This window comes from Polistes fuscatus, unplaced genomic scaffold (assembly GCF_010416935.1).
Source record: "Polistes fuscatus isolate 324 unplaced genomic scaffold, CU_Pfus_HIC Scaffold4, whole genome shotgun sequence".
NCBI lineage: Eukaryota > Metazoa > Arthropoda > Insecta > Hymenoptera > Vespidae > Polistes > Polistes fuscatus.
Genome location: NW_025113118.1, coordinates 7,762,521 through 7,781,784, shown reverse-complemented (window position 1 = coordinate 7,781,784; position 19,264 = coordinate 7,762,521). Strand labels below are relative to the sequence as shown.

Genomic DNA, 19,264 nt, shown 5'->3' with positions numbered 1-19,264 from the left:
AGAGAATAACAGGAGCGTTAATATATATTACGGGAGAACACGTACTAGCATCCAACGGATGATGCTTTGTATTCTAGGGTACTCTTGTGGTAGACAATGAGCTCGATTGCGGTACAAGCTGGACACGTCATTGGTAGTACAAGTACCAAACGTTGTGCGCTTACATGTAGTAGGTACTATGTGCTGTACCAATGTCGTGTCACATTCCGCGATATATGCGAATTCGCGTACGTATTGCGACTGTGGAATGGAGAACATTGACTTTGCAGCTTTACCCATTACCCTTTCCCTTAATATCGAATGATCATGCGTAATAAGATTAACGCATGATTTACACGATGATTTACTTTGAAAAATAATTTCGACGAAGTATGTATTCTTTACGAGTGTTGGTTATCTTTACCGAAGTGCACCACCCTGTTTCTCTCTCTCTCTCTCTCTCGTAGAAATTCGCGAAGGGATCGATGTTGCCGATGTAAAATATCGACGTGTACTTTAATTAAAAATCTGTCCAAGTCGTTCAACGAAACGAGGTCAATCTATATAACGCGAACGGCTAATTGTAGTAGTTTCTATGATAACATCTGATACGAAACGAAACGAAACGAAACGAAACAGTATTGCATATAATCAGATTATGCCCGACGAGATCGGTTTCGGTTAATTTTACTTTTTCCTATTATATTGTGTATAAGTAGAAAAATATTCGTTAATAATATAAACCCGCGGGATACTCGGGAATCAAATTTTCGAGGAAATACTCGGTGGTTTGTGCTAGGAAAATGCATTTAAATCGTTTCCTCGTAAACAGCTGAGCTATCGTTGTACACGAAGAGTGTAATGGTACTTTATTAGTATTCACATGGTTATCCCTCTCTCTCTCTCTCTCCCTCGCGTTCTCTCTTTTTCTCTTTTTTTTTCTGTATATTCCTTGCAATCAAGCTGATTGTCACGTGAGTCCCGGAAAATGCTTCGACCACGCGACCGAATACTACAGTTATTTGTAAATTGTTCGTTAACGGTAAAAGGATTTCGTTTAAATTTGTATTCCGATTGTTGATAGGCGGAGAGAGAAAGAGAGAGAGAGAGGGAGAGAGAGAAATGGTAAAAAATCATCCGTTGGCTGTTTTTTATCTCTTTATCTTTCTCTCTCTCTCTTTTCGGCTCGCCCTGGTAATTTCGTTAAATGGACGCTCCTCTCCCTCTCTCTCTTTCTCTCTTTTCGCTCGGTTGGCGAGAGAAGTGGAGGAGGAAGCCGGAAATTAAACGGGGATTTAAATGTAACGCTTAAATGTTCTCGCCCTGTGAAAATATTAGTATTCGCGTATCCGTGTGCCTATTCGTTGTTCGTCTACCTATCAGTATTTGTGCGGACAGTAATATCGTTTGAAATTTTATTCATCCTCCAGATGGGAATTGAAAAAGAATTTGCTTGATCGTTCGTTCGTCGTTAATCGTTAATTAATATTTTTTTTCTTTTTTTTTTTTTTTGTTATCTTTCTTTTCAATTTACCTTACGCATTTGAAAATAATTTTCTCTTTATAACGAGTTACGAATGTTTATCGTCGTATTATAATATTTCAAACGAAAGAACAATAATTCCAGGTGTATCCTTCTCATTTTTAATCTGGATTAAAAATGCTAAAAGAGGGTTACGCTATTGTTATCCTATTTAAATGATTAAATTCAAATAAATGTTCTGATTTATGCATCGGATTTAACGATTTCCGATGAGCCCTGCAACGTATCTACTCAATTTTCGTCTAAATTGGAAGTAAGCTCACGTAGAATGATGGTAGCAATGCGAATGAAAACGATCGGACGACATCCCGTATCAATTATACTCTATCGTTTCAATTGAATATGCAAATTAATTACGTTACACGGCACGAAGTTTCTATCCGATCATTTCGTAGCCGTAACAAAATGTTATGAGGCGATTAATAAACGATATCGATATCATTACTCCGTTACTACTGGGGAATATGATTTTTGGCATGATACATTCTAATCGATATCATCACTGTGATCGTTTCCCGATGACAAGGCGAAGTAAAATAATCAGTATTGCATTAACACGAGATCGTATCGGAATTTTTAATTACATTTACCGTCGTGAGAAATACCGGGATCATCGACGATCCGTTTCCCCCCCCCGTAACTCTCGGATTCAAAACAATTTTCCAATAACAATGATAAATAAAATCTGTCAAATTCGTCGGATATAAAAATGTCATTGAAACGAAATGAACATTAAATTTAAAAATATCATTTAAATACGAAACTCGTTCGACTATATAGATCGGTATTGTTTGGAAACTTCGAATCAAGGGATCCTTATTAAATAGTTTATCTTGTTAACGTCGATAGAACAAGTTCTCTCGTGTAACTATCGGCAAATAATTTCACCATTCCGTATCACGCGTATCACGTGCGAGATACCACAAGAGAACGAAACAACTCGAGTATGTAATTGGTTTTTTGTTCGTACGCGTTGAATTACGTGCCACGCGATTCAAGATCCTAATGGGAAGGAAAAGAAAGAGGTGGGGAAAGGAAAAAAGATTATAAGGATTTGGCTCGAAAGTATTTCCAACAAGTATATCGTGTATTACATCGTAAATTACTGTCAATATAAACCTGATATCTATGATAATTTTTATTATAATTCGACTAATGTTACATAGTAAAACGCAAAAGGTCGATATTAAGTATCGGAAGCTATTATTGGATTTTAGCTTGACTTTGACATCTCATTAAGTATTAAATTAAGCGACACTTTGTAATATAAGTGGTCCTAACTTCGTTGAAAACGCGAGCGGCTCCTTAAGTACTTTCACGGCTGGTCGGGCGAACGTCTTAAAAGGAGTCAGCCTGACTCTATTAGGAAGTCGCCATATTGAATGCAGGGACTCCCTACTAGAGTCAATTTGACCCCAGTTAAGTTCAATCTTCTTTCTTCCTATTTTCTTCTCCTCGAATACCGGCACAGTCCGTCGTCGTTCTTCTCGTCCCTTTTTCGTCCTTCTCCTCCTTCCCCTTCTTTCATTTTTTTTTCCGTTTCCTTTCTTTCTTTCGTTCGTTTTCTTCTTCGTCCCCCTTTTTCTCTTCTTAAAACATCAGCTTCGACACCTAGTAGGAAGAGATACCCGTGTTAAACACGGTGCGAGACGATCGATCGGTAGGTACGATCTTAATTACAACGTTGGAAAGTTAATCAACTAGCCCTTGGAACATTTATGCACTTCTCTATCGATCCTACAGTCTCGTTTTACACCACGCGTAGGTATCTTTGCTTAACTCTTTTTTTTCTTTTTTTTTTCTTTTTTTTTAATGGAACAACTCGAAAAGAACATAGTTTCCCGTTTGAGAGACGCGACACCTATACGTCTAGATTTTCGACTTTTTTGTTTGAAACCCTTTCTTTTTTTTTTTTGTTTGTTTGTTGTCTTTCACCGATACCCGATTTTATTTCAAGAGATTCCATCGGTTACAAAGCCGATATTTTGTCGAATGGAACAAAAAGTAAACGGCGTCTGCTCTTTTTCTTTTTTCTTTTTACGAATTTTCGTTTTTACAAAGAGAAAGACGATGAATCGGTTCGAATTGTTCTCTTAAAAATGAAACAACGTTTACTTTAATTAGTTAACTTTTCATTCGGAGCTCGTAGTTCAATTAAGTAAGTGCCATACTTACAGGTCATACTCCTGGTTCCATTTAAACCTGAAATATTAGTTAATTTTATCTGAAAATAAGAAAAGTTCGAGATAATATAGTGTCTTGTTTGAAAAGTAAAAAAAGGAAAATGTATAATTCTTTATCTTACCTGAAAAATCTTCGCTCTTATTAAATTTCACTATCACTTTGGTAAAAGAAGAAGAAGAAGAAGAAGAACAAATTCGATAAGACCTACTTATACACTTCTCCTTCTTCTACTTTTTTTTTTATTTTGATTTTGACAAATAACGTCAAAGAGAATTCAAACGTATTTTCGAGTACATTTAAACTCGCGTTATTTCGATCTTTGTATACTCGTTCGATTTGCGATATCCATTCACACTTTCTCTCCCTCTCCTTCCCTTTCTTTCTTTCGATTTCATTCTTTCTGATTTTTGTCTACCCTTCTCATAGTTCCTTTTAGAAACGAATTTCCCTGCCATTTTATTGACACCAGTCAGCGTTCCCGAGACACGTCGATGTTTCCACGGGTCATGAATTTGCGAAATTGGAAAGCTGTCTGTCTCATCTTTTCCTATATTTCGCCTACTACCAACTGCTATCCCAAGTCCCGAACCCTTCCAACCCTTTCCTCCCTCCCTCCCTCCTTCCCTCTTTATCCCTCTCCCTCGCGAATTTTTCTTTTGCTTTACATTCTCGAGTTCCCTTTCGTCGTTCCATAGGCTTGCTGTCTGTCTGTCTGTGACTCGCGCAAAGAAGGCAAAAGAGAATGCAAAGCGCGACAGAACTTTTTCGAAATTCTTACAATTTTTCTAACTTTTGAATACTACTTGTAGATATGTACGTTCAACTAGTTTCTACTCCCCTACTCCGAATAATATCTGAAATCTCTTTTCTATTCTTTTTTTTCTCTTTTTTTTTTTTCATTCTATTCCCAAGTACCGAGAAAAAATGTTTTCAAACGTGTCTATCGCATTTCTTTTTTTTTTTACATTTTACTTTCCGTATTATTTTTATACAATTGTATATCTACACGCATACGTATGAATTATTTATTAGATGAAATAATAAAAAAAAAAGAAAAATAATAAAACTATGACAAATCTCATTTGAAACGAAAGGAAATATCAATCGTTTTCATTATTTTCCGTATTCTTAATATAACGAAGAAAATCAATATAACCGAATGAATTTTCTGTCCGTTTTATCTTCATGATATATCATAGAAATGAATTTGAAAAAAGAAAAGAAAAAAGAAAAAAAGAAATTTCAGCCAGTCGGAGAGAGGAAACGAATAACTGCGAGAATTCCGTATCTTTTGACACGCGAAGGATACAATTCATTTCATACGCCCTTATCCTTTATCTTTTTCAATGTTTTACTTGAAGAAATATCACAGGTAGTCGGTGTTTTTCACGTAGCTTTTTATGAACCCTGTGCGATAAAAAAAACTTGGCCTGCACTAAAAACACATTTTATTGCTTTCGTCAATGTTGTATGTGGTTTTTTCTTTCTTTGTTGTTCTTCTCGTTATTGTTGTTGCTGTTGTATGCGTGCGTGCAGGTATATATGCAGACGTTAATCATCGAGTTAGTATACTCACATTTTTAAACTCAGCAGGGTATCATCGATCGACCTTCTTTAAACGCGATCGGTTGCGAAGATATTTAAACTCAATAAGGCTTCGCGTTTATCGGTCTTCCGTAATTTGCGTTAGGGTTTGTCGCTTAGGTTATAAATAAATAAGGAAGGAAACTTCTTCGATGGATATTAGTCGCATATTTTGTTAATAAGAATGTAACAATTGCGTTATCGGGTATTAATAATTATCAATGCGTTTATTTAAAAAGAATTATCGATTATTTATCCAATTAGGATCCACTTTTGATGTTTCCCTCCGTTCCGTTCTTTTTTCATCGTGTAATTTTAATTGACAGAAATAATATACAAACAGGATCGGCCAATGGTAAATTATTAACTTCGTTTATTGCGATCGTCTTTCTGTGTCCTTAACAACAGCTATTACATTTCGAATAATAAACGAGTATCGATTTAACACATTCCCTAGAGATTATATAACAAGGGTAGTCAAATACAAGAGGGTACATTTTTGGGTAACTTTCGATATTTCTGAAAATCCGATTAAAATCGATATTCGGCAGTATGTATTGTAGAATAATTTCATTGCATTAACTTGAACAAAACGTGTTAATTATAATTATCAATTTAATCTTATAATTAAATTCTTCTATTAAGTAATACTTTATACACACATTCAATATAGGATATTTACACTATTTTAAATAATTTTCATCGTTTTAATCGGAGAACAAACACGTTAAATAATCACAATTATCGATGCTATTGTATAATTAAATTAAAATGTTATTTTGTAATTATAAATTATTTCGATGACGTTTATTTCGAAGGTAGGACAATAGTGCATCTTTGGGGAGGGGGGGGGTCTTTGACACTGCGATCTGTCGCACGAAACATCAAAGCTTGAGAACCTCTGATTCGTAGGGCATCCTTCACGTGACGTTTCATATTTCACCTAGCGAAATTCGATGCCGGATATGTACGGCGAGTTAGCTTTTAAAGGCCGCCCGCTAGTTTCTACTGACGTTGCACGCTAACTGCATTCGAGATTATCGTCTGCACTTTTGCATCGTCATTGGGTAGGTAATGCTAGTCGCGTGCACGCCTATAATGAACGAAGACCAAGTCGTTTACCCGATTACGTATTGTATGTGTAAGGAAATTAGTTTCCTATGTGTTTTTCTTTTATTTCTTTTTTTTTTTCAGAGAGAGGGAGGGAAATTGAAAAATTAAAAAAAAATCGAAAGAAAACAAAAGAGAGAAGAACAGTTTATGGCCGTACCGTCAATATTGAGATTGGATTTTACGTCTACGATTTATTAATAGTTAACATTTCAACTTTGTCATGCTTTTTTGTTGCAGTTCTTTTTAAAACAATAAAAAATAAAACGTTGAAATCTAATGAAAAGAAAGTGTATAGTAATTTTGTGTTATCCAGTAATTATCTACGATTGAGAACATGCAACATTTTACTATTTTACTTCAAGATAAGCGATTTATTTACACGTAAGCGTAAAGTGTCGTGCGTTGGCTCTTGTTCCAAAAATATTTTTATTGAAACATTAATTAAAAAAAAAGAGAGAAAAAGAAATTATCCATCGTTAAGTACATAATATTATTTATTTAATTAACGATAAAAGTACGAATATCACGCTTGTTCGTATTGCATCAAATTATAATTTTGTTCGAAATGTTTCGTTGTATCATAGTCAGATAGAATAGAATAGAAATAGAAATAGAATCATAGTCTAAATCATAGTCTATCGGTAGGAGAGAAAGAAAAAGGGATTTTACCGTGAAGATTCGATAAGGTACATAATAAAGTACATCGATGCGTGGTGTACTATCGACGACCGACACGTCGATAGGGGTTGGTGGGGGTTGGTGGGGGTCGATGGGGGTCGATGGGGTTCGACAACGCGCAATAATGTCGTTCGCTTCGGTTATTTCTCGAAGAAGAGCAAGATGTCGACTCGTGTGTTTCATTTTGCCTGCAATTTTTCTATCCGACTTACGAGGAAAAGGGACATTTTTATTATCGCGAATCTTTCTCAATTGTTACATTTCCTTTTTCTTTTGGTATGGAGAAAATCGTGGTAAAGAAAAAAAAAAGAAAGAAAAGAAAAAACAAGAATCATCTTGTGCTAAAGTGCAAATCGAATCGTCGATAAATAAAAGACGGAGAAAGGGTGATGGTGGTGGTTGTGGGGGGGGGAGGGTAAGAGAGAAAGAAAGAGAAATCATTTTTTTTTTTAATCGAAGAATAACATTCCATTTGTCTTTCGAGGTATATTATAAGTGTGCGAGCTTTGTGTAGGTGTCCATTAAAATTGCATCGCAACCTACATATGGCAAAATCGATGATATCGTCAAGATTATTTCATCTCCTCCTTAAGCACACACACACACACACACACGTACGATTTCGACGACTTTTTTCTTCGTGGCTTAAAGTTATAGTCGCGATTAAGCGTATTTTTTATTTGTATAGCTACTAGATATATTATATTTATTTTCGTGCAAACTTTATATTAGCGTGTTCGCGAAGTTAAAAATTATTCTTCTAGATGATTAAGGTGTGTGCAATTAATTCGGTACATCAAAGTTGATATCACATCTAATAAAATTATGCTTGTGCGATTTTTTGTTTGTTTCTATTTTATTAAAGAAAACAACAAGTATTTCGATGAGAGATAATTCGAGTCCGATCGTAAGGAACAAAGGGGAAGAAAAAGAGGTAATAAAAGAAGAAGAAGAAGAAGAAGAAGAAGAAGAAGACACCGTACCTATCCTAAAGTTGGTCATACTTTTTAACAAAGCCACGGCGAAAGTTGTTCGGTTAAAGGATAGTCCCTTCTACGCCGAAGACGCGAAAGCTTTTAGATCCTCCCGCGACGTAAATTACAGCTGGCCCTCCCTCCTCTTTCCTCTCTCCTCTCCTCTCCTCTTTCCAGTTCGCTAAATTGACTCGCCGCTCTTAAGCGGCTTTACAATCCTTACGAAAGTTCTATCCCGTCTATTCTATCCTGTCGGCTATAAATTATTCTTTTCTTGTCTCTCTCTCTCTCTCTCTCTTTCTCTGTGTGTGTATGTGTGTGTATGTTTTTTTTTCTCTTTCTTTCCTTTCATCCTTTTTTTCTTTTAGCCGATCCATTCCCGTTAGAGCTACTCGGGGAACACCTAACCGAGAAATTAAAAGTTTCGAACAAATTTTCCTAGTTAACTCGACGAAATAAAAGAATTCGAAAAGAAAAGAAAAAATCCATGGGCGTCGAACGAAAGATCGCGGAAGTTGTATTTTTGTTTGTTGAAAAAGAAAAAAAATACATTCGACGGATACATTGAATTGGGTTTACCCAATTATCGTACCCCTATTACGAATTTCGATTCAACCTACTTTTTATCTCTCTCTCTGTTTTCTTTATTTCCTTTCGGTAGAAATTTTCGTAAGAGCCACAAGAATTGAATTTTTAATCAGGAAGATGTAGAGCTCCGTTCCTCCACTTCATTATATTCAAACGTCCCATTCACTAGAACGAGGGGCGCGCCGTTTCGTTTCCATTGTTTCATTGGTAACGTAACGAGACGACAGAACGTCTGCTGGAACTTAGCCAACGTCTGGAAGATTTTTTTAATTAATTGTCCGAGTTAATTGAGTACCTACTGAAAAATATGAGAGAGAGAGAGAGAGAGAGAGAGAGAGAGGGAGACACGGGATCTTTTACGTAAAAATGTTCTTCCCTACTTCTTACATTTTTTAAACGTCGAATTGTCGTCTTTAAATCAACTATCTCTCTCTCTCTCTCTCTCTCTCTCTCTCTTTGTAAGATCTCCATTTTCTCGAATGATCAAAAGAGAATAATGAAAAATGAGGAAGGAAAGTAAAAAAGAAACCGTAAGAGAAACAGAGATAGATGAAAGATATCTTTCTTTCCTCGTTCTATCTTTTTTTTTTCTCTAGGGTTGTATTGTAAAATCGTTCATAGTGAATAAAGAAAGAACTAGAGAGGATCGAAAGGAAATTTTTGTAATAGGTACGAGGGAACGATCATTATGAAATACGTCGACAAATTGGTCTCGGGGGAAATGTACCGTCTGTTTCATCGTTAATTGCAGTTTCGAAATTTCTTTACTGGCAATTTTCTACGGCAAGAATCCTCTCTCTCTCTCTCTCTCTCTCTTTCGTTTTAGACGATCGTCATCATCATCATCATCATCATCATCATCATCATCATCCGACATAATCGGATCTACTACGATTCGGACTCGGATGCGATTATCAGAGTGAACTTTTTTTTTTATCTATACAAAAGAACATCGTCGAGGATAATGGTTCTATTGCTTTTTATCCTTTTATACTTAGAACATAAATTTATATTTTTTTTTTCTTCTTATTATATATGTTGTTTATAATTAATGAATTTTAATTATTAGTACTACATGCTTCATAAAATAGGAATGCAACTTTTTAACCTTTATAAAGGTTTTTTACTCGATGTTCCTGTGACCTTTACTTTCGGAGATATTCTCGTATAAATTAAAGTTGTTTTCATTGATCCACTGACCTACATAATTTTCACTTGAATGAATACAATGATACAGTGACCTATATAATATCCTGAAATCTACCCGAGCGTGTCAGCTGGTAAACGTAAACAATTTTTTTTCCCCGTAACATAGTACTCCACGCACAGATATATATATTATTTAGTATATACTTGTATACTCTGCGCATACACGCATACACACACATATATGGGTAGAAATTATGAATGGGAATTATCTTTCGAAGATATCTCCGTAACTAAATGTCGTAGGAATTTGAAAAAAGTAATATTTTAAATAGGAGAATACATACATCATTTTTCTACCCGTGCTATTCAATTCGTAATAATAGTAATGTCAAATAAAATCGTTAAAATTAAATGTTTATAATTTTTGCATTTATGTCAGAGACTGTTATAATTACAGACACGTAGGAATAAATTTATTTATCGATAAGACACGAGAGAGGAGGCATCGCGATATTTTATACTTTTATTTTTTTTTGCAGTCTTCAAGTGAAATAAATGAAGTTGTCAACCGAACGAAGGGATATAGGAATCGAATGACGATCGTTAATAAACAGTAAAAGGTGCCTCGCGGGCTTTTCCTCGGGTTGCATTAGTCGATGTTGTTAGCAGAGTGTCATCGACATCATCGTCATCGTCGTAGTCGTCGTTCGAATCCGATCATGCAACGAGATATCGAGACGCGAGAGTTTGCTTAATGAGAGGATAATATTTCACAGGATGAGGTGTACCGGAGGGTGATAATTCGATGAGTTCGATATCGTCATTACGTCATCGTTCTCTATCTCTCTCTCTCTCTCTCTCTGATTTCTCCGATGTATTACAATCTACATTATTGTCCCTGTGTTAAATTCTATGATTTCTCGTACTCGAAAGTTTCCAACTCGTGCGAAAGCGCAGACCTTGATTATCCTACGGCTTGGAAATTCCCATGAGAATACGCTCGCGTGATAGAGAAAGTGTGTGCGCGTGTGTGTGTGTGTGAGAGAGAGAGAGAGAGAGAGAGGAGAGGAGAATCGAATTGCGGTCGTAATTTTGTGGAGGAGTGGCCGAGCGAACGGTAGCGAGTACCAATAATTATCCTAATTGCAGGCCATACGCGTGTCTCGTGTAAACAACGATCCTCGATTGGATATTCGTCGAACGTTCCACGTGAAACAACGAGGAAGATTTATTTCTACCCCGTATTTGCGGTATCATCCTCTCCTAGCGTTACATTATTTTCTTATAAACTCTGGTCAGAAAAATTTATCGATCGTTGACATACGTGGTATGGGAAATTTATTGGAATATCGATGAAGAGTTTGTTTGGACATAATATCGAACATATTAGATATATACGTTCTAATTAAATTTGCTATTCAAGAAAGAAATTGTTGGAAATAATACGAGTCAAGATTAAGGGTTGTTCGATGATTTCTTCGTAATAGAAATTGATGTCCGTGTTATTGGAAATTGAAATCAATGAAATCAACGAGACAAACGTATAATGGGTTAATTATTCGATCCTTTGGAAGGATCATTCAATCGGTTCGAGTAATTTGTCGATTTTTACGTATCCTCGTCAGACGAAACGAGCTAATCGTTGAGATCTAATCATGGTTTCGTTCAGTATTGAGAGTCATACATCAGTCTATTCGTGTCTATCGTTTTACGTCATGTGTTTTCTGTATTCTGTCCCTTTTCCTTCTTTCTTTTTCTCTCTCTATATTTCTGTCTCTCTAAACCAACCCATCGATCTCATCTGGGTCATGTCAGAGTCGTGATTCTGGCATACGACAGAAAAGAGAGAGAGAGAGAGGGAGAGGGAGAGGGAGAGAGAGAGGATTGACAATGGGTGCTCTACGATTTCGCTTGATATTCCCCTTGTTTTTTTCCCTTTTGTCGTTTCGTCCTTCCCGTGTCTCGACCGTCGCTCGATTTTACGGCGAATCAGCATGAATACAGAAAAGAACAAAAAAAAAGAAGAAGGGAAAAGAAAAAGCACGGAAAACGTATAATAATAGAAAAACAAAAAGATTATAATAGAACGTCTTTCTAATATTTTTCGAAAAATTATATATCGAACCCCGTTTTCAAAATAATTCTTCTTGCTTCTCTTCTTTTTGTCCTTTGAAAGAAAAATAATAGACGTTGAGAGAGAGAGAGAGAGAGAGAGAGAGATATTATTCGATTGAAAAATTAATTTAAAAATTAATCGAGAACGATACGAAGTATTTCAAATATCCGTTTTATCTTGTTTCGTCTCATTTGAAATGGCATGAGTTTACGTATGTTAATAGAAAAAAAGTAAAAATAAAAAAAGAAAAAGAAAAAAAAGGTGGAAAAAGTAAAGTGCATAGCCAGAGAGAGAGACGAGACGCGAGTGATTTTTTTTCGACATAATTCCAACAATTTTCGTACGTACTTAAGGAACACAAATGATAATTAGTTCTCGGGTGTTGACGAAACGTTAGAAAACATTAGCAGAAGAATACAATATAATGGGGGAAAAGAAGTATAATACGAGTGGTGTCATATGAGAGAAGTTACGCTTTTACCGGTGTGTATTTCGTTTCAAGTTTTTTTTTTTTCCCCTTCTTTTTTTTTCTTTCTTTTTTTTTTTTTTTTTTCCTTTCTTTCTTTCCTTCTCTCCTTTTCCCGGGTAGGTACATTTTGTTGTTTCCTTTCTCTCTTTACTTCTTTCGCACACAATAGCTCGACCTTTTCAACACGGGGCAAACCAATTTCATTAATTACTCCAGCCGCGAGAAAATGCATTTGGCGTTGGTATTCGAGGGGATGGTTGCGATGGTGTTGGTTCTATTTCTACTAAAAAAAAAAACAAAAAACAAAAAAAAAACAAAAAAAATAGAAAAGGAAAGAGGAGAATAGAGAGGGAGAAAAAAAACACATGAACAATAGGAAAAAGGTAACCATGGGAAACGACACGCTTGAAGGAAATGAGTTACACGTCGTGTCCGATAAACATTTCCATTTCACGGGCCTAGTTGACGAACTTTTCTTTCTTTTCCTTTCCTTTCGTTTCGTTTCGTTTCGTTTCGTTTCGTTTCGTTTCATACCTTTTTCTCTAAATGTTTTAACACGCCTCCACAAGCATGCACGAGTCCTTTTGACTCATTTTTAAATGTCAAAAAAAAGAAACAGAAAGATAGAAGGAGAGAGGAATGCATTTATTTGTATACGTAAAATGTCGAATGGCTCTTTGTACTTAGCGAAACTGACATACTACACGAAGGGGGTGGGTTTGTCTTGTAATTATATACAAGCTTCAAACTTTCAATTTATTTTTACTCTCAAACTACGTCATACGATCGTAGTTAATAAAGGAAGTATAACGTTATCGCAGAATCTTATTCGGGTCCATATTTTATGTTAGCAAATTATAAATAATAACTGTAATAATAATAATAATAATAATAATCCGTAATGGTAATAACAGAAGTCGTTCGAGCGATTCGACCGAAGTCTCGACGCGATTAGAACTTGAGTTTTATTATAAATGGTGGAAAAGGACGAACATACACACTTTCGTACTCTCATTTTCTATCATTCGCATAGAATTGTAAAACGGAAACGTATAGAGTAAAATGGTCTTGCGGAAAACGAGCAATCCTAACTGCGATTTCTAACAACGGGGGAGGAGGAGGGGCCATCAACGATGTTCGTACGGACAATGCTTACGATCGTTCGAAATCGTCTCTCGTTGGTGGGTGGCTATATGCAAAACCTTTTTACACATTTATGAATATACAATCTCTGAAACTAACTGAAACGAGACGACCGACCCATTTGGTGATCTTCCTCGTCGTTTATTCGTGTTTTATAATAGCAAATGCGTCGAATAGTCGTCGTAGTCGTCGTCGGTTCAGTCATATAAAAAGTATTATTGTAATTCGCGTTGCATAGAAATGATTATTATTATTATTCCATCGGCGCCTCGGAGAAGGCCACTACGAGGAAGAGGAGGATTGTCTCGCAGCATGATTTCTCTCATTGATCAAACGTCCAGAACAAACGACGAGGTCCAGTCGTTAGCGCTAATTAGCATGCCGATTATCGACGGTTCACCTGTGCTCACAAAATGCACGCACGCACACGCATACACGCACACACACATCCGACCAATTGTTTCCTCGAATTATATGCTGATATTCCAACGAAATTTCCAATTTTCAAAATTTATTATTCGTTCCTGCTGCAACACATTTGTTCCCCGATTTTATCTACTATTTGAATCATTTATTTTTCTTTCCGTTCTTTTGTGTCTCCCGGTTAAATAAATATTTCTTCCCGATAATTAACTACGAAATACGGGGATGTATTTTTTCTCGATTACTATGTAAATGAAAGGAAATGAAGTTTTATTAGTTTAATAAGAACAATGAGAGAGAACAAAAATTCATTTTTTTCATATTCGTTACTTATTATTATCATCGAGAAAAAGTTGGACATTTTACGAGCGTAATAAAATCAATTCCTGTAATTAGATGACCAAGATATATTATATATGCATACGATAATAATATTTTATAATTACTTTTGTTTTTTTTTTTAAATGATCATTACGTTTTCTAACGCGGTGTTTTCATTTCGAGTTGAAAATTTCCACTTAATATTTCCCCAACCCATAATGTCAACAATAAACGAAGTGTTTTATATTCCAACTCATGACATATCAACCCCACTCGGCAAGACGCATACGTGAATTTTAATTGGAACCTATTATCAATAATTACGCGTACGCATTAGCATAAAAGTTTCGTGATCCGTTGTTTTAGCACGACACGCTCTGTTGGTTATAGTTTATTGTATTTTTATTTATGCTCGATGCTTGTTATACCAAACTAGGCCGATGATTTAGAACGTAGCAAGAAAACAACCTATACACATTTGCAATGCAAATAACGTAATACCGTAATCAAATTGATAATGATTGAAATAAATTCTAAGAAAATTTCTAAACGCAAAGAAGAAAAGAAAAATAATAATAATAATAATCTGATTGTATTTTTTTTCGAAATTATTCAATTTGAAACTTTACAACGATTATTATTATCGATGACAGTTACTAAATATGGGAAAAATCTTTAATCCTGGATATAAGAAAAAGTCGAATGTTAGTAAAAGATGGTATAACTGTCGTCGGTGGTGCAGTCAGGTGCTCGGTTTAAGCCAGGAAAGATATCGTGGGAATCCAGAATAATGGAAGTCATACGTCTCTACAATTTATTGGAATATCAATGTGCTTCTAGTACCACCCTCATCGTTTCTACCACTGTTGGGGTGCTAATGCCATTGCCGGAAACGTGGACCACGTATCCCATCGTTGAAATAGAATACGTATTTCAATGTAGACTTGGTTCCGTTAGATCTGAGAAAATTTGATCATTCTGAAAAGTGAATCGAAGTGATAGAAGTACCCTGTTGTACTGAAGTAAATATAATAAATAAATAAGTAGGTTATAAGTTTGTTAAGATTGTTGATAATATTTGTCAGACAGTTTAACTTAATTTTTTACAGTTGAAAAATATTAAACAAATCTCTGTACAATTCGACTGGTTAATCGAGAATTTGACAAACTTGAATAAAAAAAAAGCAGTTCAAATGGATCATCCATCTTTCTTGCGATCGATCAAAAATACATATGTTCAACTACGAAATATATGATGGTGGTCTATAGTTCAACGCTGGAACGATTTAATCGATAGAAGGTATATTTTGTCGTTGTTTTGTTGTTTGCGTCGGACAGTTTGTCATAAGTAACACGATCTTTTCGATGGCTTTTACATTGGAAGAAAAAACGTAGGCCATTTTTCCAACGAATCGAGGGTATTTGAAATATTTCGTTCATTCTTTTTCATAAAAAAAAAAAAAAAAAAAGAACAAGAAAAACTTGACCGATCTACTAATCGATCGGGATGAGGAGATAGCGAGGGAAAAAATATGGACGAAAGAAAAAAAGAAAAAAAACGGGTAAAAATATCTTTGACAAAGTGGCATTTCTTTTTCCTGACCTTGTCTCTGATTTCCTGTCGCATCTTCTCTCGTTCTTCCTCCATTTTACGGTGTTTCTCTTTCCTCCTCTCCTCAGCTTCCCTGATGGCTTCTTGCCTTTCCCTCTCGGCCTCCTCCTCCTTTTCCTTGTCGTCATCGTCTCCTCCTTCGCCACCGACCGCTCCTATAAACGAGAAAATAAATCATCAATATTGTTCTTATAAATGATTTCATTTTGTTAATTTTTTATTTCATTAACATCGTTCCAATTATTTATCCCCTACATTATTTTTCGTTTCAATTATTATTTGAAACAAATTATCAAGTATTCGAGGTGTTTCAATATCATTAACGTATTAACAAATTCATATTTTTAATAATAATTACATTTGAATTATTTTAGAGTTAAGTTTACTTGTATCGGAAACGATAGTCGATGCACATTCAAAGGTAAATTACAGATAATGGGTCCTTATATTTTATTCATCGTTCGTACTACACGGTATTGCTTCCTACGGTTTTGGTAAGCCACAAGTATCTTAGTTACAGTTAATAGATGAACTACGAAATGATAGTATCTCTAGGGAGTCGATAAATGGTCCTGGTTACCATCGACGCTATCATCCACCAAACCACTATCCTTCAAATTAATTATCCTCCTATTTTTCATTATTTTTCCTTTCGTTATTTCTCAAGCATATATTTTTGACTTACCATTAAAGTAATTAAATCATTTGTTTGAATAATTCGTATTAATTTGTTAAATTCGTACATATTTAGTAATTTCATTGGCAACACACGTAAGAAGGAACCGAATTGTTTGCATTTCCGTGAGCAAACACCGACTGCAGCTTTGAGTCAAGGTAATGTATATGTTTGTTTGTATGTGTGTGTATAGCTAAATAAATAACAATATATATATATATGTTGAATATAATAACAACGTAAACATAATACCCCCGTCTACAGTTAATACGTTTGATTCGTTATTAAATGTAACTGCTCTCGGTGATATCACAGCTATTTTTTTCATTTTTTTTTTTCATTTTCATCATTACGTTATTAAATAAAATTTGACAACGAGCTATTACAAATAACGATCGCAAACATTTCAATACATAATATTAACGATATAGATTCAAAATACTGATTAAGAAATATTTAAAATATATTGAAGAAACGTCTGCCCTTAGAAGAAATTTTCTTGCGAAAAGAAGAAAAAAAAAAGAAAAAAACGAACGTATTTTGTACGCATTTAAAGGAATTTTTTTTGATAAAAATACAACAACAAAAAAAAAGAAATAACGGAGAGAACATTATCTCGTGGTAATATTGAGAGAACGGGGGAATAAGGAAGACTGTAAAAAGAGAGATCGAATAGTAAAGAAGAAGAAAAAGAAGAAGAAGAAGAGAAAGCAAAAGGGTTTTTCTCTTTTCCCTTCTTCTTCATCGTCTGGCGGAGAAGGATGTGCCAGAAAAGCCCGAAGGCTCGAGGAAATTAATACTACTTCTGTCTCGGCAACGTCTTCTCTCTCTCTCTCTCTCTCCTTCTCTTTTCTTTTTTTCCTCTCTCTCTTTCCGCTTTTGCGGTTCTCGACGTTCCTTCTATTTGCACTCGTTCTTTATATTTTGCAGCACCGCAGTACTTTGATGTCCAAACCTAGGCACAACCATTTTCGCTCGACTTGCTTTTTGGCTTCTCTTACTTTTATCTCTTTCCTTTTCAACCTCCCTATCCCTTCCCACCCTTCTCTCTCTCTCTCTCTCTTACCATTTTCTTTTCTTATCACCGTCGACTGCACTCGACGAGTTGTCCCAGCTTTAAACGATATCTCTCACGTAGGTCTTGCATTTTCGACAAGGACCTTTAATCCCTGACCAACCCTATGGGAACACGTTTCAATTTCTTTTTTTCAAATATTTATTTCACATCGCAAAATTGCCCTTAAGCAAATTTTGACGAATTTTTTATTCATCTCTCGACTATGTTATTTCAATGGAATAAAAATTAATGTTGTTTTGAAAACGTATAGAAATATGGGTATCTTTTCGAATGTTTTCAATTTATAGAAATGAATATAAGATTTGATCTACTTTTGATAGTAGTCAAGGGATATATTAGTCAGACACAGATGACCGACGAATAAGAACGTCGCAGTGCGACGGAAATGCGGCCCGTAGCTACGAAAAGGAGGACGAGCTTGGTTTTTCACGGTGCACACTTGCTTGCACATTTCTCTCCTTATACGAAAAGAGAAAAATCGAATGGTAGGAGAATGGGAGAAATAAAGAAAGAAAAAGGAAGAATAGGGCGGTCGAGTTTTTCAAGAAAATTTCTCGATCGAGTCAGTAATGTGACCCATCTGGTGGTGTGGTGGTAGTGGTGGTGTGGTGGTAGTGGTGGTGGTGGTTGGTGGTGGTAGTGGTGGTTGGGCTGTCATGGTTCCGTGCTGTCGCACATTCGAAAGGACGATAATGGCCGTGGTCCAAGAGCAATTGTCCTTTCTTTGTAAAAGAGGCAAAAAATAAAACGCAACGCGACTCGTTCGCACGGATATTATCGCAAATCTACAAGGAGACAAATTCTAATGTTAAACCCCACGCACCCGCGTTTATTTTATATTTATTATCATCAACGAAATTATCACTTTCAAAATGAAAATTGTCTATAAATTAAATGTATATTCGAATACAAATGTTACAACGTTATTTGTGTTGTATTGTTCGGAAATAACGAAAACGAAACTTTTCTAATGTTTTTTCTTTTCTTCTAATTATACAAAAATAAATTTCAAACGTTTTAAAAAAATATGATATACGTATTTTTACTTATTAATAATTTCTCGTTGCATTTATAAATCGTCCAGGAAATATTTTTATACTAGACGAAGTTATCTCGAATACTTTCTATGATAATCGTGTTGGTTTTTTATTACTCGTACGAAAATGTATCTTTGAGAAAAATTGCACAATTGCCTGCGTTATATTTTACGTACGTATGCGTAATAAATTTGGTTTATTTTTTTTTCCTTTTTTTTTCCGAGAAAATAGATCGAAAGAGGCACACGGTATCTACGCGTATGTGCGCGTATACGTTTTATAAAATATTATAAGAAAAAAATAGTCGCGTTCCATCCATGTTGGTGGATTTTTTTGTTAAAAAGATATCTTATACTTTTTCATACACCTTGTAAATGGAAGAAGAGAGAGAGAGAAAGAAGATAAGAGACCCTATATTCGTTATTCATGTAATATATGCAGAACAAAATATGAAATATAACAAACTGATGTCATCTATCTAGTAGAAATATAGAATTTTAAACAAAACATTAATACAGAACGAATTCGTTAAACTTAAGAAGAAGAAGAAGAATTAGAAGAAGAAGAAGAAGGGATAAAGATTATATTCCCTTATTT

The 19,264-nt window shown here is 35.2% G+C and overlaps 1 protein-coding gene across 4 annotated transcripts in view; it reads right to left on the bottom strand.

Annotated features, from left to right (window-relative positions):
- Positions 1-19,264, bottom strand: part of LOC122521200 (complexin) — a 226,601-nt gene that overhangs the window by 8,086 nt on the left and 199,251 nt on the right. For all 4 annotated transcript variants that reach the window (XM_043641724.1, XM_043641725.1, XM_043641726.1 and 1 more), the window contains one exon: positions 15,868-16,031. In XM_043641724.1, coding sequence (XP_043497659.1) covers positions 15,868-16,031 — 164 coding nt within the window. The remainder of the gene's footprint in view (positions 1-15,867; positions 16,032-19,264) is intronic.